Source organism: Eubalaena glacialis, chromosome 6 (genome assembly GCF_028564815.1).
Source record: "Eubalaena glacialis isolate mEubGla1 chromosome 6, mEubGla1.1.hap2.+ XY, whole genome shotgun sequence".
Taxonomy (NCBI): Eukaryota; Metazoa; Chordata; class Mammalia; order Artiodactyla; family Balaenidae; genus Eubalaena; species Eubalaena glacialis.
This window is the reverse complement of record NC_083721.1, coordinates 66,727,430-66,752,303: the sequence shown is the minus strand read 5'-3', so window position 1 is coordinate 66,752,303 and position 24,874 is coordinate 66,727,430. Positions and strand designations below refer to the sequence as shown.

At 41.6% G+C, this 24,874-nt stretch overlaps 1 protein-coding gene across 1 annotated transcript; it reads left to right on the top strand.

The window, feature by feature from the left end:
• Nucleotides 1-1,758: 1,758 nt before the first annotated feature.
• Nucleotides 1,759-22,904, top strand: CD80 (CD80 molecule). The gene is made up of 6 exons (XM_061193133.1): nt 1,759-1,858; nt 10,441-10,758; nt 15,093-15,374; nt 19,523-19,636; nt 20,873-20,987; nt 22,818-22,904. The coding sequence occupies exons 1-5, from the start codon at nt 1,759-1,761 to the stop codon at nt 20,947-20,949; spliced, it is 891 nt and encodes a 296-aa protein (XP_061049116.1). The 3' UTR covers nt 20,950-20,987; nt 22,818-22,904.
• The last annotated feature ends 1,970 nt before the right edge of the window (nt 22,905-24,874 follow it).

Here is a 24,874-nt window from a genome sequence, read left to right as displayed (position 1 = left end):
AAACAAAACTTGAGACCAGCACAGAAACAGCCAGCCCATGAGGCTCGTAGACGATCTACCACCAAAGTCGATGGGTCGGCCCCTCCCACGGTGGGGCACCTTTCTACCCCCTCCCCCAGGCGGCCCAGTGCAGTTTCCTCTCCCCTTGACAGTGCTGAGGCAGTGCTGACACTAGGTGAGGGAGGGTGGCTGTGTGGTTTGTGACACCATCTGGAGGGAACAGTAGGACAGCAGAGGGAGCTTCCTCAAACTGCACATAAATAACACTGCTCGTCCCCTGATTTGACTTAAGTGTTTCTGAACATCAGAGTTCTCTACCAAGTAAAAGGACGTTGGGAGGGGAAATGCCACCTCTGTTAAATATCACTCAAAGATAACTGAGTGACTTGCCAGTAGTTTGGAGACAGCAAGAAAAGAACAGAAGTGGGGCCTCATCCTTCGATTTTCAACACAAGAGAAAAAGAGGAATTGTTCTTCAGCAAGTAAGTACATTTACTATTATCTTAATATGGGATAGCTTGGTAGACCTAGTGACCAACAACCTGACTGCTTTTTAAACAAACATACCATCACTCTTACCTCCAAGATGCATACTTTCCCCCCAAAGGGCCTTCAGGGGGTCTCTTATTCCAACATACTTGGAGAATCATCATCAGAGTTATGGCCCGTTATTTTAAGTTTCCTAGGTGGTAGAAAATATTAATTTTGTAGGCTGAATTTGAGTTTTCCAAAACCAGTAAAATTCTGATGAATAAGTGAATCCAAGCTAATCCTGACTAAAAATGGAGTGTGGCTGATAAAACAATCCAGTTTGGCTGAAAAACTGCCTCAAAGAGGGGTCCCAAACATTTCCCGGGTAGCACTAGACTATGTCTCTGGTGGCAATCTGAGAGGATCACACAGGAGCACAGCTTTCATTTTTATTCCTAAAGTTTAATATATTTACTAAAAAAAAAAAAAAAATCAGCTTCCTCACATTATAGTACATAATATAAATAAGCAATGTTTTCAGCATGTCTTTTCTCTTCCCTTTTTACTGACACTTTTCCGTTGATTGAGATCCTCTACTCCTTTAAGACATATTCTTTGTGTAGAAGTATTTAAAAATGGAAACACTTGTTTTTCTATGTTAATATATTAAGAAAGAAGTAGTTTCGTGACTTAAGTACTGCCTTGGACAAAATATGCCCTCCCTGGTGCTCTGTGTTTTTGGTATGCTCTGAAGAGGGTCCAAGCTTTCATGGGTGGACTTGCTGATATCCAGGGCCCTTAGAGTTCTCTGTGTTTCTAACAGTCTTCATCATCCCTTCTGGCATTGGGAGAGAGAGCTGTGGTTGGTTCTTGGAACATGCATGCACAGGCAGGGTCACCTCCGCAGAGGTCCGCCAATTTTTGCTTTTCCCTCGAGATTGTGCCATGATTTAGAGGTTGCTCAGATTACGATCCCTGACTCATTTCAGGCGGGCAACTAACAGGTTTTACAACCCATGGTGGGCCAGTCTTCCTTCCTGGGTGACTTTTATTTTTTCCTTTTCAGGTTGTGAAAATAAATACATAATATTTTATATTTAGGAGTTTGGACACCCAGGTACACCATCCAGCCTCTCCTCGGTGTGTTTTGCAAAACATTGTTAGAAAACCCTCTGTGTGGGGCAATTGAATTGTCTTTTGCCTTGCCTGGTGTAAGCTGTGAGGTGCCCAAGTCTCATTTGGCTTGAAATTGTTTGCTTTTGTTTTCCATCTTCATCAGCAGAAGCCATGGATCACACACTGAAGTGGGGAACACTTCCACCCAAGCGCCCATACCTCAAGCCCTTTCAGCTCTTGGTGCTGGCTGGTCTTTTTTACTTCTGTTCAGGTAAGCAACCTCCAGGAACTTGACTGAGTCCACTGCTTCAGGGTTTAGAGAGAGGAAATGGTGTTCTTTGTGCTGCCTCCTTCTGTGAGAGAGAAGGGACCTTCAGGGTATTTCAGTTCATTTTAGGGATGAGAAAACAGGTCCAGAGAGGTTAAAGGACTTGCCCTTGATCACACAGCAAGCCAGTGGCCAAGTTAGCTCAAGAACACAGACCTTAAAGGAAAGGTGGGGCAGTGTTATTTTAACAAAGCCAAAAGCTGATTCAGAAGGACAGCTCAGAGTTGTGATCTCTTCCACTAGGTGCTTGTTTACATTTTGTGAAACGCTAAGGCACTGGCCTTGGGCTCTGGATCCCAAACTACATTTCTATGAGACAACACAGCTAAAGTCTTCTGCTTCTAAAACTAAACAATGATGATCTTCTTTCCAAGTTGAAGGGGGAAAAGAAAGTATTGATAGTTGCAACATACAATCTTCTTAATATTAAAATTTTCTCAATATTTATTTGTATGCTTTAGGTGCTGATGCCCTTTGTCAACACAGGCATCTGACATTAAGTAGTATCAGATTTAGCACAAATCATATTTTGAGTTATTTTTAACTTACTATATAGGTATTTCAGGTGTGTCCTACAAAGAATATTTGGACTTCTGGAGGCTTTTGTTCCATCTCAGGTGTTGAACTTGGGGGGCTGTTGGGAAGGGTGGTGCTGATCCTGCTGACAGGGTGGCTCTGACTTTTTTTTAAAAAGTCAGAACAAATAAAAGATCTGCTTTGTGCTGAGCAGCATACTACCTGGTTTCATCAAAATAAAGAGGAGCCTTTGCCTCCTGCAGCATTTCCTAATCTGCAAAGAGCCGAATATCAAAGGGCCTTGTCTTAAGATGGTTGCTTAAAACTGCAGCCATCACCCAGAATGACTAAGGTGTGAGGGAGGGCACTGGAGGGAAGGGATTACTGTGACTCTGGTATTTGTACATTGTCTGTCCCGAGCTGTAAAACTTGCTATTTTACACTGTTGCTGAACCAAGAGAACCATGAGTCAAGTTTCACATCAGATTTTGTATATCTGATGGACAGTAATATTTCCAACAGTTACAATTTTCTTCTGGATAGTCGGGGGCAGCACTCCCAATCTAGAGTCTTCTGGGGAAACTTAATGAGTTTTAAAAGATTCAGAAGGAAATTTACAGGCTTCCTAGAAATGTGGTATGTGTGCATGCATGCGTGCAAGCATGTCTGTGTGTGTGTGTGTGTGTGAGAGAGAGAGAGAGAGAGAGAGAGAGAGACAGATGGAAAGGGGGTGAGGAGAGAGAAAGAAACAATAAAAAAGAGAGAAAGTATAAAAAGAAAATTAAAACCAAGGCTATAGCAATTATACCAGAAAAGTTAGTCAGGGGCAAATGGAAGGAAATGAACTTTGAGCTAAAGAAAGATATTTAGGAAAGTACCTTGTTCTACAGCTACATCTAGATTTTATTGTTGCTATACTGAGTCAACAAAGGAATCCATGAGTTTCTTTTGTCTGAACACCTACTGTGTATCAGGTGGGCCTTAAAAACTGAGGCTGGGATTCCTGCCCTCAAAGAGATGTGAGTATGTTAGTTGGAGAAGGCAAAACAAACCCACAAGCAAGTGAAGAGCAGTGAAGTGACTGGCCCTGACTGTAAGCGCCCCAGACCTGGGAAAGCTGGGACCAGGGTGAGCTGCGGCAGCGGGGCAGGCTTTACGGTGGAGGACGCGGATGGCAACAGCATTCCGGGCCGAGCAGTAGCATGAACAAAGGCACAAAGGTGAGGATGAGCCAGGGGGAAAAGGTTTATTCTTTTGTTTAATCATTTATGAATTCAACAAACACCGAGCATCTCTCATGTACAAGACGCTTTTCTTGGTCCTGGGGACAAGTTGTGAGCAAAATTGACTTGGCTTTTGCCTTCATGGAATTTACAGTCATTAGGAAGAAGATGAAGATTAAGCAATCATTCAAATGAATGTATTACTGAGAAACTCTCTGTTTCTCTGCCAGAGGGGACAGTGGTGAGAGTGACCTGGGTGAAGGCGGAAGGAGCAGCATGTGAGGGACCCGGAGCAGCGAGGAAGTGAAGGTGGGCAGTGTTGGGGCAGCAGGGACCCAGGGACCAGACTCCACAGGGCTGGAAGGCCAGGGATCTGAATGTTATTTGGAGGCACTGGGAAGCCATAGAAGGATTTTAAGCAGGGGAGTGACACGGTCTATACCAGCGCTGCTCACACTTTGATTATACATGCCAATCACCTGGGGGTCTTGTTAAAAAGCACTTTCTAGCACAGGGGATTTTTTTTTTTTTTTATATTGGAGTATAGTTGCTTACCAACGTTGTGTTAGTTTCAGATGTACATCAAAGTGATTCAGTTATACATATCCACTTTTTTTCAAGTTCTTTTCCCATTTAGGTTATTACAGAATGTTGAGCAGAGTTCCATGTAGCACAGGGGATTTTTAGAGCAACGAAAATACTCAGTATGATACTGTAATGGTAGATGCCTGTCGTTACACATTTGTCAAAACCCATAAGATGTACAGCGCCCAGAGTGACCTCTAGTGTAAACTGGACTTTGGGTGATAGTGATGTGTCAGTGTAGCTTCATCGACTGTCACAAACGTACCACTCTGGCGCGGGATATCGGTGGTGGGGAGGCTGTGCCCATGGAGGGGCGGCGGTATACGGGTACGCTCTGTACTTTACGTTTATTTTGCCGCGAACCTAAAACTGCTCTAAAAGATAAAGTCTGTATATGTTTTTTTAAATGCGGTTTCTGCTTAGGTGGGCCTGGGGAGGGGCCTGCATTTCTGTGTTTCTTTTTTTTTTAATGTAATTCTTAGGGAGGGCTGACTCTTTATTTTTTTATTTTTATTTATGGCTGTGTTGGGTCTTCGTTTCTGTGCGAGGACTTTCTCTAGTTGTGGCAAGCGGGGGCCACTCTTCATCGCGATGCGCGGGCCTCTCACTATCGCGGCCTCTCTTGTTGCGGAGCACAGGCTCCAGACGCGCAGGCTCAGTAGTTGTGGCTCACGGGCCTAGTTGCTCCGCGGCATGTGGGATCTTCCCAGACCAGGGCTCGAACCCGTGTCCCCTGCATTGGCAGGCAGATTCTCAACCAGTGCGCCACCAGGGAAGCCCCATTTCTGTATTTCTAACAAGCAGCCAGGTGATGCTGATGCCGCTGGTCCACAGACCTTTAGCTTTAGTAGTAAAGCTCTAAATGATATATTTTTTAAAACATGGTGTTGCTGAAGCATAAAGAATGGCTTGTAGGGCGGCCATAGTGACTGCCAAAACCATTTAGTAGCTTATAGTACTTGATGATAGCTTCGATGAAAAGAATGGGATTGGAGGGAGATGGAGGGATTGGAGAATGTGTATGATGTAGAACTGGTGAGGATTTGCCAGACTGAAGTGCAGGTGTGGATTGTGCATGGCCTGTGGGAGACAAGACTGGACAAAGAGAGTGGAGTACAATCACGGAGGACTTTGCTCAGGGCAGGGGATTTGCACACTACCCCCTCCTTTCCTCTCCTGTGTAGGAGAGCTGCACTTCCCCCTGACCCCATCCATTGCTGCCCGGGACAGGGGACCTCTCTTTCCTGCACAGGGTGGGACCAGCAGGGCTCCTCTCCACTTCTAGTTTGGTTTGTGGAGGCAGAAACACTGGACTCATGTGCTCCAGAAACTGGTGGTCGTCTAACATGGGCAGCTTTTCCTCAGAGCTGGGGTCCTCTCAGGGAGACACAGCTCTCAGGGGAGGGGAGAGGCCTTGGGTAGGAGTAGGCCAGGGATGCAGGAGAGGTGTTGGCCTGGAATTCTGTGGCGTGAGGAACACTGAGCTAGAGGAAAAGAGTGCCCTCAGAGTGCCACTGTAAACAAAGCCTCTCCCCTCCCACCATGTTCTGTCTGCATGCTGCTGGCCAAGGCGTCCTGAAAGCCACGCTTCTTGCTCTGACTACTGTGATATCAGCTGTTGAAGTCCCCGAGCATTTTAGACATATACTGTTTAGGGAGACACACAAAAGTAAGGATCAGATTTATAACGAGTATATAGGCTGGATCTATAGAGGAGAGAAAGTTGGGAGCCATGTAAAAATCAGGTGACAAGTCTAAATCTGTCAGCTGCTGGAGAGCAGTTACCCCTTAGCCTCCTTGTGTGCCCAGCGCCCAGCCTGGGGCCCACACAAGCCCCGTGGATGCTGGTTCACTTAATCAAAAGCACTTAGAAGGGTCCAAAAAGGTCACTTCCTTTGTGTTAAAGGTCACACAGACCAATTAACAGTAAATCTCCAGGTGGTGGGATTACAGGTGACTTTTATGCTTTTCTGTATTTTTCATTCTTTGCAAATTTAATGTGTGTTTCTTCTAGAGTCAGGGAAAACCTTTATTTAAAAAGCACATCAAGGTCCTCAGTGAGATACATTACGGTACATGGTGATATAAGCTGCTGTGCGCACCTGATTCTTTCTCCTTTAGGAGAAGTGGTGGTGCAGCCCTGCTGACCATTGCTGGGGTTCACCTCCGAGGAAGGGGCATTGTGGCCAGCCCAGTGTCCACACTGCCCCGCTCTAGTTTGGAGGGACTAGGGGAGACTCATGGCTTCCTAGATTGGGTTCTTATTTTTTTAAGGCTATACATTAAATTTTATTATTGTATCTCCCAATTGTCCTGTATGGTTTTTTTCCCCCTGCAGTGACATAAAATTCACTGTTTTAAAGTGTACGATTCAGTGGTTTTTAGTATAATCACAATGTTGTGAAACCATCACCACTATCTAATTTCAGAACATTTCTATCACTCTAAAAAGAAACTCCATACCCATTAGCTGTCCCTCTCCATTCCCTCTGCCCTGTTTCCTGGTAGCCACTAATCTAATTTCTGTCTCCATGAATTTGCCTATTCTGGACATTTCTTCTAAATGGAGTTATATTATATGTGGCCTTTGTATATGGTTTCTTTCACTTAGCATAATGTTTTCAAGGTTCATCTATGTTGTAGTAAGTATCAGTACTTCATGCTTTTTTTGGTTGAATAATATTCCATTGTAGATTGAGTTTTGAGAGGTACATTATTTGTCTAAAACTAGTGACCTCTACACTTGTTGGCAAAAAGCTCCCTCTCTTGGGGGTTTATCGGTGGAGAGTTGAAGTGGTCAGGAAGGGCAGGGGTTGGGGACTTGACTCAGTGCAAGTGTCAGCCGGTTACCACAGTGATTCTGGCCACATCCTGGGTGTGATTCAACACATGAGGTGCTGTGTCTGAGAGAAATAGCCCCATGAAAAAAATCTGTATAGCTTTTACAGTTAATAAAACACTTTACACCTTGGTGTCATATGACCCCCATGGTAATTATGTGAAGTAAGTCGGGGAGATAGTATTATGCCCATTTTGCAGAAATTATACCTTGGCCCAAGGAGTTTAATCACCTTGTTAAAGGTTATGATTCTAATGCACAGTGGTGGAACCAGATATCATCTCCTAATGCTTAGCCAGGCATTCAGCAAATATTTATGGAGCACCTACTATGGGCCAGGCCCCGTTCTAGGTTCTGCAGATATGGCAACAAGCAAAACGGATAAAGCCCCTGCTCTCATGGCCCCCAAAGTAACTCCAGCTGATATATGGCAGCTGGAGACAAGCTCGAAGAGAAATAAATCAGGGCAAGGGGCTAACAAGTGGCAGGATGGGTGGGGTCAGGGAGGAAGGTGCTGGTTAGGGAGAGTCAGAGAAGGCCTCACCACAAGGGGACACCTTCCCTGAAGGAAGCAAGGGACGGGGCTGTGTGGATGTCTGGGGAAGCCAATGGTCCCGGTCGTGTGCGTGACACCATGTAAGGTTTTACTTGCATTCCCTCACAGAAACCTCAACCCATGTTGTTAGGTAGGTGTTGCTAGGCCAGTTTGTAAAATGGCAAAGCAAGCTCAAAATCCAACTATTTAGGCAGTAACGCTGAGACCTGACTTTCCCCTCCAGAACCACTGAAGCGGACAAAACCCTTCAGAAATCTTTCGACTGTTTTCTTGTAAACGCGTGTAGCAGTCCCTGAGTATGGAAGCCAGGTCCTGGTGGGAATTGCCCAGAAGATTTTTGGTTCCTCTTTTCAGTCTGGTTCTTCCTCAGCACCAGCGTCTGGTGAGGGGATCTCACATAGGAACATCGAAGAGCCCATTGATGGTTTGCTGTTGACCTTTAGACAAACACCCACACTTCTCCTCAGATGGCTGGACAAAAACTCCTTAAGAACTATGATTGAAATTAGCTCACTTTCAGTTAGGATTTCTTTTTGCTAATGTCACCACATGTCAAAATCATTTAGAAATCCTGGATTCTTTTTGGGTGGGAATAAACAGGGCACAGGAAAGACACAGTTATTTAGGACCCCAGATGAGTGAGCTGCTTTCTATCATGGGGTCTGTCTGGTCCATAGCAAGACCAGGGTTCCATGTGTCTGACATAACCCCTGAGTGAGATGAAAGAGACCAGAAAGTACGAGTTGGGGGTGAGAGGAGGGAGAGAGAGGAAAGGAAACTCTTACGGAAGACCTGCTATGTACTAGGGACTTTTCCAATTATATCATTTTATTTGAATTTAAGTTTACAGTGATCCTGAGAGGTAGGCATCATAACGTTTTTACAGATGAGGAAACAGGTTAATCAGAAAATGGCTGAGCTGGGACTAGACCCCAAATCAACAGGAATCCGTAGTCCATGCACCTTCTACATATCATTTTGCTTTCGTTGTATCTCTTTTTAAAGAGAGTTTGGGTTATTTAGCTATTCTTTGCTCCCCTCAAGTATACCTTTTCATTTATTTCCCCCTTTTCAGTTATATTCCCTAAATCTAGGGCTGGCAATGTTCAGCACGATTGCCGGAGGAAGTGCCTTCGATCATTCTGAGGTACTTCACACTGCTGTGAAAATACCTACCATCACAATGCTCTCTTCCTAAATGCTGCGGTAGGGCCACATCCAGTCTGATGGAGGCAGGTAGAATAGCTGGTGAGATGAAGAGGTGCTAGTGTCCCATGATCCCACTGCCCAAGGAGAGTGGGCCTGGAGATGAGATCCCTATCCTAGTGAGACATGGGCCTGCCCAGGGGTTCTGTGTGGCTCTGGAGGATACCGAAGGGAAGATGCAACATGGTAGCACTGGGGGGTTTGGGGGGGTGGTCAGTTGTGAAAGCACCAGGGCTTTAGAGGAACTCTGCTTTTAGGTCAAGCACAGCATAGGAAAAGTTACTATGCCTTCTAAACCAGAAAACCAGAAAACCAGAAAATATAGTCTGACAGGGATTTTGGTGCTACTGATGAGTGCTTAGGAAATAACAAAAAGATGGAGTTTGGATTCTGAAATATTGATATTTCTGCGATATGCTGATGGGAAATGGGCAAATGTTTTAAATGGGGACCCTCTAGCAAACCTAGGTTGTAGGGCACCTGTTGTGTGGATTGCAGATAGCCAAGGGAGATAAAGACAAGATATCTACCTGTTTAGGGTAGCTAGAGAGGGCAGAAACAGTCCAGAGGAGTAACCGAGGCCTTGTCAGGTGGGGATGAGGAGAGTCATTTCAGAATGACGTCATGGGGTCAAGCCGGGCCTGGAAGGAAAAGGACTGTTTCTCAAAGCAAAAGAGCCCAGTGATGGAGCCCAGCTGGGAGCGGGCAGTGCTGGCTTACTTATCCTAGAACTGGGCCTCAAATTGGGGAAACCAGTAAACAAGGAGAGTGGCCCAAAAAGTTCTCTGCAAAACTGGGGCAGTTTCCTTTCCTGGGCTTAGTTTCCTCACCTGTAAAATAAGACCACCAAAATGATCAGGGAAATTCCTTCAAAATCTCACATTCCTTAACTATGACTTCCCTATCCCTGTGGGACTGATAACATTGTCTAACTGGTAGTTGGCACTCATATGCTTGGTCTCCTAAAGTCCTTCTTCTTTTGGAACTAGTGTGCCTTCTCTCTCATTGTCCGTGGACAGACAAATGGATAAAGAAAATGTGGTATATACATACAATGGAATATTAGTCATTATCATCATATCCTTAAAAAGGAAGGGAATTCTGACACATGTAAAACATGGAGGAACTTTGAGGGCATTATGCTGAGTGGAATAAACCAGTCACAAAAAGACAAATACTGTATGATTCCACTTATATTAGGTATCTAAAGTAGTAAAATTCATAGAAACATAAAGTTGAGTGGTGGTTGCCAGGGGCTGGAGGGAGGGAAAAAGGGGAGTGGTTTAATGCATACAGAGTTCCAGATTTGCAAGATGGAAAAGTTCTGTTTCACAACAATGTGAATATACTTGATGCTACTGAGCTGTACGTTTAAAAATGGTTAAGATGGTAAAATTTATGTTATTTTTTAATCACAATTTTTTAAATGGAGAAAAAAAAGCACTGGAGACCAAAGAAACCAAAATCAAACTGAACACTCCAATCCTGCTTGGTCACTGGATACAACACTCAATTCTGTTACTGCCAACTTCAAATTCTTGCTTGTGCAGGCATCTATATTTAATAGGTATAAGATCTTGTTCTGTTTGCCTCTCCATAGGCATCATCCAGGTGACCAAAACAGTGAAAGAAGCAGCAATGCTATCCTGTGATTACAACATATCCACTGAAGAACTGAAGAGAGTTCGCATCTACTGGCAAAAGGATAATGAAATGGTGCTGGCTGTCATGTCTGGAAAAGTGACGGTGTGGCCCAAGTACGAGAACCGCACCATCACTGACGTCACCAATAACCTCTGCATTGTGATCCTGGCTCTTCGCCTGTCGGACAATGGCACCTACACCTGTGTTATTCAGAAGCCTGAGAAAGGGTCTTACAAACTGGAGCACCTGACTTCGGTGAAGTTAATGGTCAGAGGTCAGTGGAACTTTCTGATTTTCAATAAGCCGGCAGACTCTTGATGCCCTTAAAGACATACTCCTATTGATTTAAGTGGAAATTTTACCAAAGAGGGGTGTATCTCACTTCATTTCTTAGGGTTGAGTCTCTAGTTTTACAGTGAGCCCTGTTTTCTCAGGATGTCCTGGAAATATCTATTAGTTGCAGTTCTTGCACTTTGACAATCCAAGTTCATGACAATCACCCTGGAGCACTCTAATGACCTGAAGTATCTTCTGAATCATAAAGGGACACATTTGATTTGATGTAGCTATACTATTAACTGGATTTGATCCAGTAATATATTCTTGTAAAGTATGTTGAAAGGTATAAGAGCAATGCAGGCATAAATACTATGGCTATTGTACTATTATATTTATTGTATATTTGAAGCTCTCCTCTAACGGTCATTCCTACAAAGTTAGATGTTAGAGAACTGTGAAGGGCAGGGTAGGAAGAAGCCGTGACTTAACCACAGGTGATACTGCTAGAGGATACTAATATATCCTGAGCCCTCATTGAGAAATCGCAGCCCTGGGCCATTCCCTCATACTTGAAATTCAAACACATTTCTTTTTCTTCCTGGGCCCTTGAGGTTTTAGTGGAAAGGCTCAAACCTTTTAATAAAAGATAATAATTAACCTTGATATCAGTTAACTTAAGTGGATCCTTAGTGAAGTCTTCACTGTTCTTCCCTGCTTTTGGTCTTCAGTTATGTTGAATCTTTAGCTGTAACATCCAGATCATACCTAAGGCTTAGGAGGTAAGCCAAATTTACATGGAATTATCTTGAACTTCACTCTGTGTATTCCCTACCCATGGAGAGAGCAAATGATCATATGGTGGTGAGATGTGAGGGGTTCTGAGAAGCCCACCTCCTCCAAAATTCAGACCTGCGTCGATTCCTGGACTTCCCACTATTATAGCCTCTCCTGCTAATTTCAGCATTTTTTCCCCACAAGATCCCTGTTAAAGATAAAAATGTGTTCCCTGGGGGAGATGGCACCACAGACATATTAGCCTGTAATAGTTAATTACATTAGATACATAGTTAGTTCTCTAACAGAATATCCAGACAGAAGTAGACTCAGAACATGTACATTTTGATAGAAAGATAAAGAAGAAAATCCAAGGAGAAGAGGCAGAGTTTCAGGGAGGGCAGGCCCTAGTAGCAGGTTATCGTAGGAGACCAAGGACAGCTAAAGGGGTAGCATGGGAGTGCTGAGGGTCTCAAAAAGGAAGGTGGGGCACCAAAATCAGGTAAGGGAAGACAAAAATGGAAGCTCTGCTTGCTTAATTAGACACAGAACCAATTCTGGTATTTCCAATTGAGTCAGTTAGAACAGTGCTTCCCAAATGATAAGGTGCCTATGACTTGGGGATGTTGTTAAAATGCAGATTCAAATGCAGCAGGTCTGGCACTTCTAACAAGCTGCCTGGTGAGGCCTGTGCTTCTGCTGAGGATCGCAGTTTGAGAAGCAAGGCCAAGGTGACCAACTGTCCCGTTCTGCCCAGGACTGAGGGGTTTCCTTGGACATGAGATTTTCAGTGCTAATACTGAGAAAGTCTCAGGCTAACTGGGACAAGTTGCTTTCTCTATATTTGCTAAATGATGTAATAGCAGCATAGTATCAATGGATGAAAGCCTTCATTAAGCAGCACATTTGAGGAGCTAGCTATACTAGTTAACATATTAACTAGGTTAATGGATTTTTACCTTTCTAAAACATATGCACCTTTTCCTTTCCTAATAAGATATTCTTACCCTACCTATTAAGAGTGGTGAAAATTTGGGTTAATTGATTAAAATGAGAGACAAAAGAATAATTCTTTGATGGTTCACAGTCTTGCAAAGCCTTAGGAGCTGTTACTCTAAACAGATCACCTTATAGAAACGATAGGAGACAGAGCTTAGGCTGTTCTAAGCCCAGCCAGACCTTGAAAAGATGGTTTTTAATATGATCCTTGGTATTAGTGGCATTCTTGTGGTTACATGTTTCTTAGAAAAGCGAAGTGCAGAAATGAACATGAATCATAATTAGGATATGAGTTACTTGGATTTGTTATTCCAAGTTATAACATGACATACTGATGTTATGAGAAACAAACAGAATATTCTTGTTGTTAGCTACCAGTGTAATTATTTGATCTTACAGAATAAATTAAAGGAGTAAAAAATAATAATGTCAACTAAAAATGGCTCGAGAAAATGTCAAACTTAATTTAGGAACAGGATTAATTCAAAAAAGAAAGGTGACTCTATCCCTAACCAAATCCAAGTTTTTCTTTTTCTTGACATTTATAGTCACTTGTCATAACTTTGTGCCACCAGGCAGTCCTGGAAGCTTTCACCTGGCAACTTGATTTAAATGAGGGAACTCATCTAAAAGAGGACAAATTTAAGACTCACATTAGTCTATTAACTAACTTCCTGTGTGTCAGGCTCTGTTCTATGTGATTTATATTAACGATGTCATTTAATTCTTGCAACGCTGGGAGGCAGGTATTATTATCCCCATCTTACAGATGAGCAAACTAAGACTAAAAGTGGTTAAGTAATTGGCCCAGTGTTAAAAGACAAAACTGGTTTTAAAACCTGGTCTTGGGACTTCCCTGGTGGTGCAGTGGTTAAGAATCTGCCTGCCAATGTAGGGGACACGGGTTCGAGCCCTGGTCCGGGAAGATCCCACATGCCGTGGAGCAACTAAGCCCGTGCGCCACAACTACTGAGCCTGCGCTCTAGAGCCCGCATGCCACAGCTACTGAAGCCTGCGTGCCTAGAGCCCGTGCTCCGCAATAAGAGAAACCACCGCAATGAGAAACCTGTGCCCGGCAACGAAGAGTAGCCCCTGCTTACCGCAACTAGAGAAAGCCCACGCACAACAACGAAGACCCAACGCAGCCAAAAATAAATAAATAAAAACAAAACAAAACAAAAAACCTGGTCTTGATGACCACTGTGCTATACTACATCTCTCTGTGAGACTCTGAATTCTGAAAAGAAAACTAATATATGAGATGAAGTATGGGGGGATTGGTTCCCCGCATTTATGCTAAGAAGTATAAATTCTTTAAGCCTAACAATAAGTGAGGAAGAGGTGGGGGGAGTTTTTTCCTGTGTTCTCTGCAGTCATTTCACTATGCTTTGCTTTACTTTAGTATCTTATTAGGGGGCAAATACACAAATGAAAGAGTGCCTCAAGTATCTTGGAGGAATATTAGGAAGGTCTCTCTGTCCTCATAAGGCATATCAGAACAGCAAGGGAATCAGTAAAGTACAGTGGTTGAGATCACAGGCTCAATAGTGTAAAATTTGGACAGAGGTTTATCTGATTAAAGACTACTTTTGAAAAAGTAAGGTAATGCTAAACAAACTTTAGAGTAGTGTTACCTCAGGTGTGGGAAGTAGGGAGACAGCAAAGTTAAGACCATACAAGTAGATTTATACAAGTTACTGTCAATATTCTGGTTCTCAATTTGGATGGTGGGTTCCCAGGTGTTTAGTATGGTATGAATTAATAAATAGATACATAAAAGAGAGCTACTTTGTATACCTCAAAAATTAGGAAGAAAGAGAAGAAAAAGAAGTAAAAGAAAGGAAGGAAAGGAAAGGAAAAGAAAAGAAGGCAGACATATTTTAATCTGCTTGTTTATATCTCTAATACCATGGCATTAGTATTTTTCTGAGAATATATTTTTCAATATAATCTTATTTTTAATGTTTTAATAAAACAGCAATGTTTGAAGCTCTAAAAAAAAAAAAAAGAAAGAAAAGAAAAGAAGTCAGGGGAAGGGAAAGGTCTGGTATCTGAAAAACTTGAATTCAAATCCCAGTTCTGCCACTTATTGGTTGTGACTTCTCTAGACCTCAATTTGATTATTTATAAAGTGAAACATTGTATTAGGTTAAATCATATGAAATTACTGATATTTGACCTTTTTTGATCTACAACCTACCTCCTAGGGTTGTTGTAAAGATGAAATGAGATAATGTCCAGACCTAAGAAACATTAATGTGTTGTCTATTATTTTTTTCTTCACCTCTTGCAAATGCAAGTGTTGATACTATGTCAATATTTATTCACATGAACCTACTTCTTTCTTTAATAAGTGCCCTCTTACCTCCTTATGAAGAATTGATATAACCAATTCAAACCAAAGTTAGTCTTTGAATTATACGTAAATATTCATGACTTAATGGGAAGTTGCAAATTATATTTTATTATTCTTATTAAAGCTAGGTATTTATTAAAAATATAAACACACACACAAATATGTAATGATATGTACTTACATCCTTGTTCTTTCTTCAGCTGACTTCCCTGTCCCTAGTATAACTGATCTTGGAAATCCATCTCCTAACATCAGAAGGATAATTTGCTCAACCTCTGGAGGTTTTCCAAAGCCTCACCTTTCCTGGTTGGAAAATGGAGAAGAATTAAATGCTACCAATACAACACTTTCCCAGGATCCTGAAACTGAGCTCTACACGATTAGCAGTGAACTGGATTTCAATATGACAAGCAACCACAGCTTCGCGTGTCTTGTCAAGTATGGAGGCTCAACAGTGTCACAGACCTTCAACTGGCAAAAATGTAAGTGATATTGTTCTGGGAAGTTTCTGCTGTGTAGAGTCTAAAAAGAAAATAACTCAGCCAGCTGCATTACAGAATTATGTATATTGACTCTGATAGTATTTTTTTTTGCAGTATTTTTAGACATGCAAATAAAATGATAATGAAAGTATTACTATGACTTATTAAGGTCGCTGTACAAGGTTTGACTATAATGTTACTAGACTAATTTTATTTTCTTTAATAAACATTCTAAAATTTAGACATCCAAGTAAGTTCTATCCATCAAGTCAACATCTTAGGAAGTTACTACAACAATATTGTTGTTATTGAAAGCACTAAGAATTGTCCTTCTTTGGAATTGCTCTCTGGGCTTTGGCACTTTCATTTTGGGGGCCCCCTCCGCATGGTCCCATGATGTCAAATCATTGTCTTTTGAGGGTGAATGTACCTTTTAAGAACTACTGGTTCATTCAGAACCAAGTCTGGTAAAGAAGGTGAATGACAAACTACTTGAAGACAATGCCTGAAAAAAGTGGTCATTTTTAACCAAAACCATGACCAAATAGTTTACCCTACATGTAGTAAACTTATAGAATTTTCTTTCCCCAAGAGGTGAAATCATCTGAAAATATAAAATGGAAAAAGTTGGGCTTTTATAAATTTATGCATATTAAACCCATAATGGGTTATTACAGAAGAACTCAGATACTTGAAATACATTTCTAACTTGTTTGGCTAATTATGTGGAGCACCATCAGGCCTCTCCCTACCCCCAGCCCCACTTATAACAATATGTTTTGTGGCTGAATAGTAAAAAATTATACATTGAGTATAATATATTATGTGTAGTATGTTTTACATCTTCCTCTCATTTTTGCTTGTAGTAGAGGAGATATTTTAGATGGTCTAGTAGATCATCTTAGTGAATGATTTACTCTAGATCTTTCTATCTTGAGTGGATTCTTTATTTTCCTCAATAGGTAATGAGATAAAATTTGGGGGGAAAATTAATCCAAGTTTTGACATGATTTTATTAATAGTCCGAACTCATCTCTATCATCTTTTATGTATTCTAAAGAATTTATAAAAATGAATTTTGAATCCTATAGTAAAACTAGTTTATTAATTCAGCATTCTTGTCACTTTATTGATACATAATTATTTAACCAATTTTAGATTATCATGACTAAGGTAGACAGTAGTACACAAATTAGTAACAGCAGCTTCAATTATATTTTATTTTGGACATCATTTATATTTGGAATATGAGTACATATGATATTCTAGGGCAAGGGTTGACAAAAATTTTCAGAAAAGGGCCAGATAGTAAATATTTATTCTTTACAGGTCATATGGTCTCTGGCAACAACTCAGTTCTGCTGTTATAGCATGAAAGCAGCCATAGAAAAGACATAAATGAATGACATAGCTGTGTTCCAACAAAATTTCATTTAAAAAAATAGGTGGTAGACCAGGTTTGGCCTGTGCATGGTAGTTTGTTAACTTATAGGAAATAGAATGTATTCCTTTATATAAAAGGATGGAGCTATTATTTAAAGATGATTTAGACTGCCCAGCTTTATCATCTTTTCCCTAGTTTGCCTTCTCTCAATTCTTCCTTCATGCTAAGGATGAGCAGTATCCCTTTTCACGATAATTCAAAATACTAGTTCTTTGTCCTATTTGGTCCACATTCACAATGACTAATGGAGAGATGATTAACAGTATGTGTTTAATCATTCCTTCTTTCATTCAGTTTTTATTAAGTAGTTATCACATACCAAGCATCTTGCTAGGGACCAGTGTTGTCTTTGTGGTCAGAGAGCTTTAAATACTTCAGATCTCACGAACTGGACGGCAAGTATCATTTAGAGTCAAAAGCAAATAATGCATTTGTGGGGGAGGTCAAGGGGTGACTGCATAAACAAACGTAAATTAGGTGTATACTTGATAGGAATAGTTATAAGTCAGTGTGAATAAAGCTTTACTATTTAAATACCCACTCTTTACCCCAAATTTATTAATTAAACAGATTGGTCTATGGCTCTTTTAGCCTGGGCCTGCCCAGTTTGTTAACCCTTGATGTACTGGAAGATATATGTGTGTGTGTGGAAGGGGTGAATCAGGGAGTCCCACTCAGGCTGTCTAATGAGCTATATGTACAGATGTCCTCACGCAACTATGCACTTGGGATTTTGGGTCTGCCCTGTGGTGCCTTACCAGGTTCCTAATAGGCATCACGACAGAGCAGGTTTGCTGCTACTGGTTCCCCCTTCTTTCTCTTAAACACATACCTTCTTTCCAGGCTGAGTGAGGCTTGAGGATGGATGAGGAGTGACCTCTGAGAGGAAGTCAGGAGTGAGTTGGAACTTGTGAAACATCTAGACTCCCAGGATAATAGCAAGAGCTTCTTTGTTATTTTGGGTGTCATTCTGGTCTGCAGAGGCCAACCCTGCTAATCACTCGATGTCTCCACCCAATCTGGTGTTTTAGAGAAAAATAAAAAAACGACTTTCCCTAGTCTCTAAGTAGTAGGTGCTCTATGGTCAAATGGGCAATTTTATAATGATCACTGTGGCAGAATGTGTAGGAATTATTAGAGCCTAGAAAACCAGAGGCAAAGAGACCAATACAAAGGCGACTAAGTTGGAGATCAGAAAAACCTGAACGAAAGCGGTTGCTGCAGGAGATTTGGAGAAAAGGAATCAGTTGCAGAGATTTTCTCAATACAGCATAGAAAGTCAGTGGGAGCTACTGGGCAGTGAGCACAAAGGCAAGCCTCCCCTTTTATTTGGGTCACTGATGGTGTTGCCATTCACTGAAATGGGAGAATGCAGGTGGTAGATATGCTTTGGAAAGAATACATGGATACTGAGTTCAATTTTAGTCAGGTGGAGATGCTGGCATCCAACCATATAGTCAACGGCTGGAAATACAAATTTGGGGCTCAGAAATGAGATCAGAAATATGGTATACAGATTTAGAAATCAGCTGGTGTTTCCAACCTTGGGTGTGGATGAGATCACCCCATGATTACCGGGGCCAGTGAGAGGAGAATGGGACCACAGATGGAACCATGGGGAACAACAGTAGTTAAAGGACAAGAAGAGGAAGAAGAGCCTACAAAGAAAACTGAGTCACAACAAACAGAAACTGAAGAATGTGGTGTCATAGATGTCCCAGGAGGAAAAGTGTCAACTGGGCCGAATGCTGATGAGAAGTCCAATAAGCTAAAGACCGAAATTTATCCCCAAGGCTTGTAATCAGAAAAATGAGAAACGATACTTTAGTAAATGCTCGATATTTATTTGTAAGCCATTCCAGAGAAATCAGAAGAGGGTGAGCTGCTAATATTCCTTTCGTGTCCCTGCCCCTCTCCAGATGTTGCTAACTCTTCCTCAAAGGGGTTGAAAATAAATGGTGTAGCTGCTGCTCCTGAGCAGGAGGGGACTGACAGCAGTACCGCATACACCTTTCTACTCCCACCCGCATCCTTCCTCGTGTGCCTTGTCTTTTCTCTGTTCTCTGTGTTCTACAGCTGATAGCCAGTTTGTAGAGCTCTCCTTCAGGATGATCCTACCTACTACCAAGCCACATCCACGCTTGGTTCTTTGCTGGGTCTCTTCTATTCTTCCAGAAGCTCTAGGCTGTATGATGAAAAATGTGTATCTGATAATGAATGCAAAGTGGCTTCTGTAGCTTTAGGCAGCTACTGTAAGGGGTATGTTTGTGTGTGTGTGTTAAAGAGGACACCCTAAAAGGGAGAAGGCATGACAGAGCTGGAGAAGGAAAAATAAGGTATATCTAGAACACAATATCAACTATTACTAGCAATACATAGTAATATCAGCTGTAGAAATGAGATACAAAGACAAGATAGCTTTTAAAGGCTTTCCTGAGAATCTTTTTTTATGCCAACTTAACTCAGTAAATGCAAAAGTTCAAATTTTCTTTTTCACATTTAATATCTGACATCTGGTATTAGTTGCCCACAAGTATGTGTCTGATTAAAGAGTTATGCAAGAAAAATGCTAGAAGCTGCATTTTGGAGAGCTGACCAGGCAAAAAAGTGAAAAATGCTTTACAGTTGTGTCAATATAAGGGGCACAGAATGGGTATCAGGCAGTTGGAAACACATTAGAGCTGACACTATTCTTTTCCTTCAGCAGCCAAACCAGCCCCTTCTGCTAATCAGCTCCTGCTCTGGGCCATTATTATCCCAGTCTCAGCATGTGGGATTTCTGTGATCATTGCAGTAACACTAACATGCCTGTCCTGCAGTAAGTAATATTGTACTATCACAACGATCTCAATTCCTGGACACCCAAACTCTACCAGTATGGGTCAGCACCTCTCCGAGGTTTTAGCCTATTTTATTCTCATTTTTGGAGCAAATCTATGGAAACTTTAGTGTCTCCTTTACCTGTCTCAGCAAGTTCTGTTCATTCACTGGACAGATATTTCTTGGACACCTACTATGTGCCTGGCACTCTACTAGGCACTGGAGTTACAAAGATGAGAGATCACTGCCCTCAAGACACATTCTAGTTTAGTCCTTTTATTTTTCCCCTAAATGTATACTATTTTCTTGGAGACACTGAGGCTTGCTAACTAAATTGAAAACATATCTGATACAAAGTGATAGTCTAATCTTTGATTTGGAATTGGAGGAAAGGCAGAATGACAAGGTTTAAGGGCAAGAATCATTTTCTTGGAGGAGGGTAAGATGCACTCATGAGATGTAGTTGAGCAACTATATGGCCGCAGGTGATTTTACCAATTCTCAATTCTTCAGAATTTATTTTTGGATGAAAGATCAGGAGTGATTGAGGAAAGAAGAGATATCTAGGATTTTTTTTCCTATGAATCTAAATTTTTGGCTTTACACATGTGCTACCCTCAATCTGTAATTAAATGAAGAGGAACTGCTAGGCCAGCGCTAAGGCTATAGTCACCATGAAGGAACACCAACCTTTCTTGGAGTAGAAATCTTGTACACTGAGCAAAGAAAATTGGAAGACCAACATCTGCTGATTTTCCCAACTTTCAGCACAAAAAAATGTCAAGGCTCGAGGAAGTGACTAGAGACTCTTTGCTATGAACAACCTACCCCATGGGTAGGATAAAGAGGTCTGGTGGGCTCAAGGATGTTTCTAATACAGACTGTGAACCTCTCTAGTTCAGAGTTTTTCATCCTTAGTACTATTGACTTTGGGAGCTGTATAAGTCTTTGTTTTAGGGGGCTGATCTGTGCATTGTAGGATGTTTAGCAGCATCCCTAGCCCCCACTCACTATATGCCAATAGCACCTCTTGCTCCCGTTGTGACAGCCAAAGATGTCTCCAGACATTGCACATGTCCCCGGGGGGTTATGGTGGTGGTGGCTGTGGAAATCACCCCTGGTTGAGAACCACTCCTCTAGTTCTAAGCCAGTTGAAGGTTTGCTGAAATACATGGGTGTGATTTAAGGGAAACTTACCTCCCTAGATTTTTATTGCTTGTGCTTTGTCTTCAAGGACATGCTGCAAGGTGGAGAGAGAGAAGGAGGAATAAGGAGAGCATAGAAATGGAAAGGTTCCCCACATCTACATAGGATCTGTGGAAGGATTGGGCTGACCAGAACACCTCGAGGTATCTTCTCTACCAGTGAGGGATATGTGAGATCTTGTGCTCTTGAACACAGGGTTTTCTTCCTCTCAGTACCAAATTTAAGATCTTTTACTACTACCACCTTTTCAAAATCCACATTCAACGTACTCTAAACAGATGGTTGGCACCTCTCTCCTTTCTCCCCACATAAAATTTGCTTATTGTAACCTCTTCCTTTGCCGTGCCATTCTGCCATCTTGAAATGTTCCCCTCTTGCCAGTCAACTCAGTGTCTTTCAGTATCTGTCAAACACGTGTACTATTCCTGGGCTATCTCCTTATTTTGATCACTCCTTTTTCCCTGTATCCCTCAGTACTGTTGGACACAGACTGGGTTCACTCTGTACTAATTCAGTAACATCTCATTGATCTGTCTGCCTCTTACTAACAGAGTCATCTCCCACTGACCCAATTACAGAGCCGAATTTCATAAAGAATTACCTCTCCGTGTCATTTTCTCACTTAAAAACGCAGAAGAGACCCCAGGGTCTACAGGAAAAGTTTCAGAACTTTTTACTTTCCACATTCCAGTTGATCTCTTCAGTCTAAACATCCTCAGTTGTTTCTATTGTTCTTCACACGGCAGTTTCCAGAAGCTCCAGCTGAACACACTAAATGTCAATAAATGGTGTCCAAAACTTTAGATTTGATCTGATTCTACATACGACGGGGTAGTTACTATTCATCCGAGGATGTTAAGGAAGCCTAAACACAGCATCAGCTTTTGTGAGTCACACTATTAATTTACATCAATTTTGTGCTATCCTAAAATCCCCAGGTCTTTGCAGGTAAGAGAAACATTGAGACATTAGAATCTAAAAGACTGACATCAGGACCAGGGTAAACCACTATAAATCAGTCTCCATAAACAGTTCAGTTTTGACTTGTGAAGTTTAGGGTAACAGCGCCGTTAAACAATGAGATTCTGCAGAGTTACCTTTAAAAAGAAAAGAAAGTGAACTATAATACCTGAGACTTACATAACAGGTTATGTTTTACAAAAGCATTATTTCATTTCGCCTTATAAAAATCTCTATGAGCAAGATCTTTCTATCTCCGTTTTATGGGAGAGAAACCCAAAGCTCCCGGAGGTTGAGTGATCTGCCTAAGGTCAGACAAATAAGGAGCAAAACCAGGACCCAAACTCGACATCAACTCAGGTTCCTTTCACAGCAGCATAGCAGCCTATGCATATTTTCCCCACAGCAGTCTCTCAGCTTCCTGTCCTGCTTTCTTTTCATTCAACTTCTTGCTCATTCTCCAGGATGCCCTTCCCAGGATGTTCCCCTCAGTTCTGCAGTTACCTAGCATTTCCCTGACTTTCCTTCCATCGTCAAAGTTTTCTGCTCAGTCAGCTGATCCTTCATAATGAAGCCAGGAACCCAGTCTCCTTCACAAGCATTCTGTGGCCATCTTGCCCAGTTCAAGCAGTTCTGCCTCTGACCACTAGAGCAGTGCTCTCTCTAGCACGTCACTCTCCACCCTGGGTTTATTTTCATGTGCCACGTCTTATATCCTTTACCAAATTGTAGGCTTACTGAGAAGAGCAAGCATGCCTGATACACCTTTGTTTGCCCCACACATAGGTGAGTGAGTGCCTTGATCTATAATGTTTGGTTGGTTGGTGATAGCTGGTGCTTAATATTTGCCTGATATTTCATGTAGTAAAAATTGTCAGACTTGTCCTAAACTCTCCCATAATTTAGACTTGCCTTTATGTTCTTTAGCCGTCAAGATTAATATCTACAATGTTACCTCAAGCTGGGAATACCCTTGTGATAAAAAATATAAACTTTTTTAATGTTTTCTTCAGGTCCCACCTCCATCTGAGATCGACCTCTTCTTGGAGCTTCCTCAAATGGCCAGGATTATCCCACCTCGACCTTCATTTATCTGTTCTCTAGGAGCCTCTTCATTCCAGTGGCTTTGCTGAAAGTGACTAGAGGAGTATGATGGGGACAGAAGTAGCTCTGGTGACCCTGACCAAGGATTTGGAAACACAGAATTCTTTAGGCCTGGAAGAGACATTAGTGAATACTAACTACTCTTACTAATGACAAGGACATCGAAATCCTGGGAGGTGACTTGAATTGTAAAGGCCAGGGCCAGAACCCAGATTTCCTGGCTCTGGTGCTCTTTTCCTTCATCAATCCAGCTTTGTGCTATTAACTGGTATGTGTGTGTACACACACACATACACACACACACACACGCACACACACATCAGTCAAAGTGCTTCTGGAAACAGAATTTATCCAGTATCAATCAATCAGGTCAATTTCAGAGACTTGATCTGATGAAGGAATGGAGAAGGATGTTATGTTGTTAAAAGCAATCTAATGTTAATGTGTGGGAAGTATGGTGTATGTACACCTAGATGAGGATAATGGAAATATTGGTGTTTAGCCAGTACTTCATTTTCATTGTGCTCTCCTTTGTTGTTCTCCCACTTCTCTACTAGGTTCAGGAGGAAGTAGATCCATCTAAAAATAATTTCCTTTGACAGGTAGAATGAATGACTTATACAGTAAGTCCCCTACATACGAATGAGTTCCATTCTGAGAGCGTGTTCGTAAGTCCAACAAAGTTAGCCTAGGTACCCGACTAACACAGCGGCTATATACCACTGATCTTACGCTTGCTTCCGGACATGCTGGGCTTGAAATAAAGATCCTGTTACTACTGTACTCTATACAGTACTGTAAAGTACACAAAAGCATAACGATGCACGCACGTGACAACGTATGCCAGACACTTGAACTAACTTATGTGATTGGACATGCGAACACATGTTTGCATCTTCAAAAGTTCGCAACTTGTTAGTAAGCGCAAACAGAATGACTTTATTTTTTGTTTTGTAAAGTAAATCAAACTTACCAGATCATAAGTCAAACAAGAATAGATTTTATTGAACTGGTTTTTTTCTTTTAATAGGAGCAACTAAAAAATAAATCAATACTATGAAAAGCCCAGATGAATGCTTCTTGATAATTCCTTGGAAAAAAGTTGGTAAGCCAAAGTAAATACTGTATTAGAGAACAAGGGCATAGCAAAATACTTAATACACACTGCTAACCTCTGTGGTTAAGACTGACGCAACCAATAAACTGTTAAGGAGGAAAATGCAAACTTCTCTAAGAAAAGATTTAGCAAAAGTTGTGCATGTGTACAAAACACACACAAACTTTTTTTCTATTTAAAATTTATGAACTAACCAATAACTTGTTCTAGAAAGTAACTGCAAATGAAAACAGCTTCATAAGTTCATTTTTGTAATAAAAATTGGCATATCTATTTGGTTACTTCAAAGACATATAAAGGAATTAAAATTTATTTTTAGTTAAATTAAAAAAAAAAATAGGGCTTCCCTGGTGGCGCAGTGGTTGAGAATCTGCCTGCCAATGCAGGGGACACGGGTTCGAGCCCTGGTCTGGGAAGATCCCACGTGCCGCGGAGCGGCTGGGCCCGTGAGCCACGATTACTGAGCCTGCGCGTCTGGAGCCTGTGCTCCACAAGAGAGGCCACGATAGTGAGAGGCCCGCGCACCGCGATTAAGAGTGGCCCTCACTTGCCGCAACAAGAGAAAGCCCTCGCACAGAAACGAAGACCCAATGCAGCCATAAATAAATAAATAAATAATTTTTTTTAAAAAAGAAAAATATCCCCCAGGAATCTGAAAACAAAGACTAGATTCCAAAATAATTACTGTGAATGTACAGGGAGCATAAAAAAACAAACAAACAAAAAAAACAGTTCACAACTTGAATGTTGGTATGTAGGGGACTTACACCTCAAAGCAATAGTAAGGTTGGAGAGTGATAATTTGTTTAGTTCACATTGGACTGATACTCTCCTTAAATGGCTTTATGC

Excerpts from the sequence above, each read along its gene's own strand:
- CD80 (XM_061193133.1), top strand. The coding sequence starts at position 1,759 with ATGGATCACACACTGAAGTGGGGAACACTTCCACCCAAGCGCCCATAC. Across the intron at positions 1,859-10,440 it reads TCTTTTTTACTTCTGTTCAG|GCATCATCCAGGTGACCAAA; the intron begins GTAAGCAACCTC and ends GCCTCTCCATAG. Across the intron at positions 10,759-15,092 it reads GGTGAAGTTAATGGTCAGAG|CTGACTTCCCTGTCCCTAGT; the intron begins GTCAGTGGAACT and ends TTCTTTCTTCAG.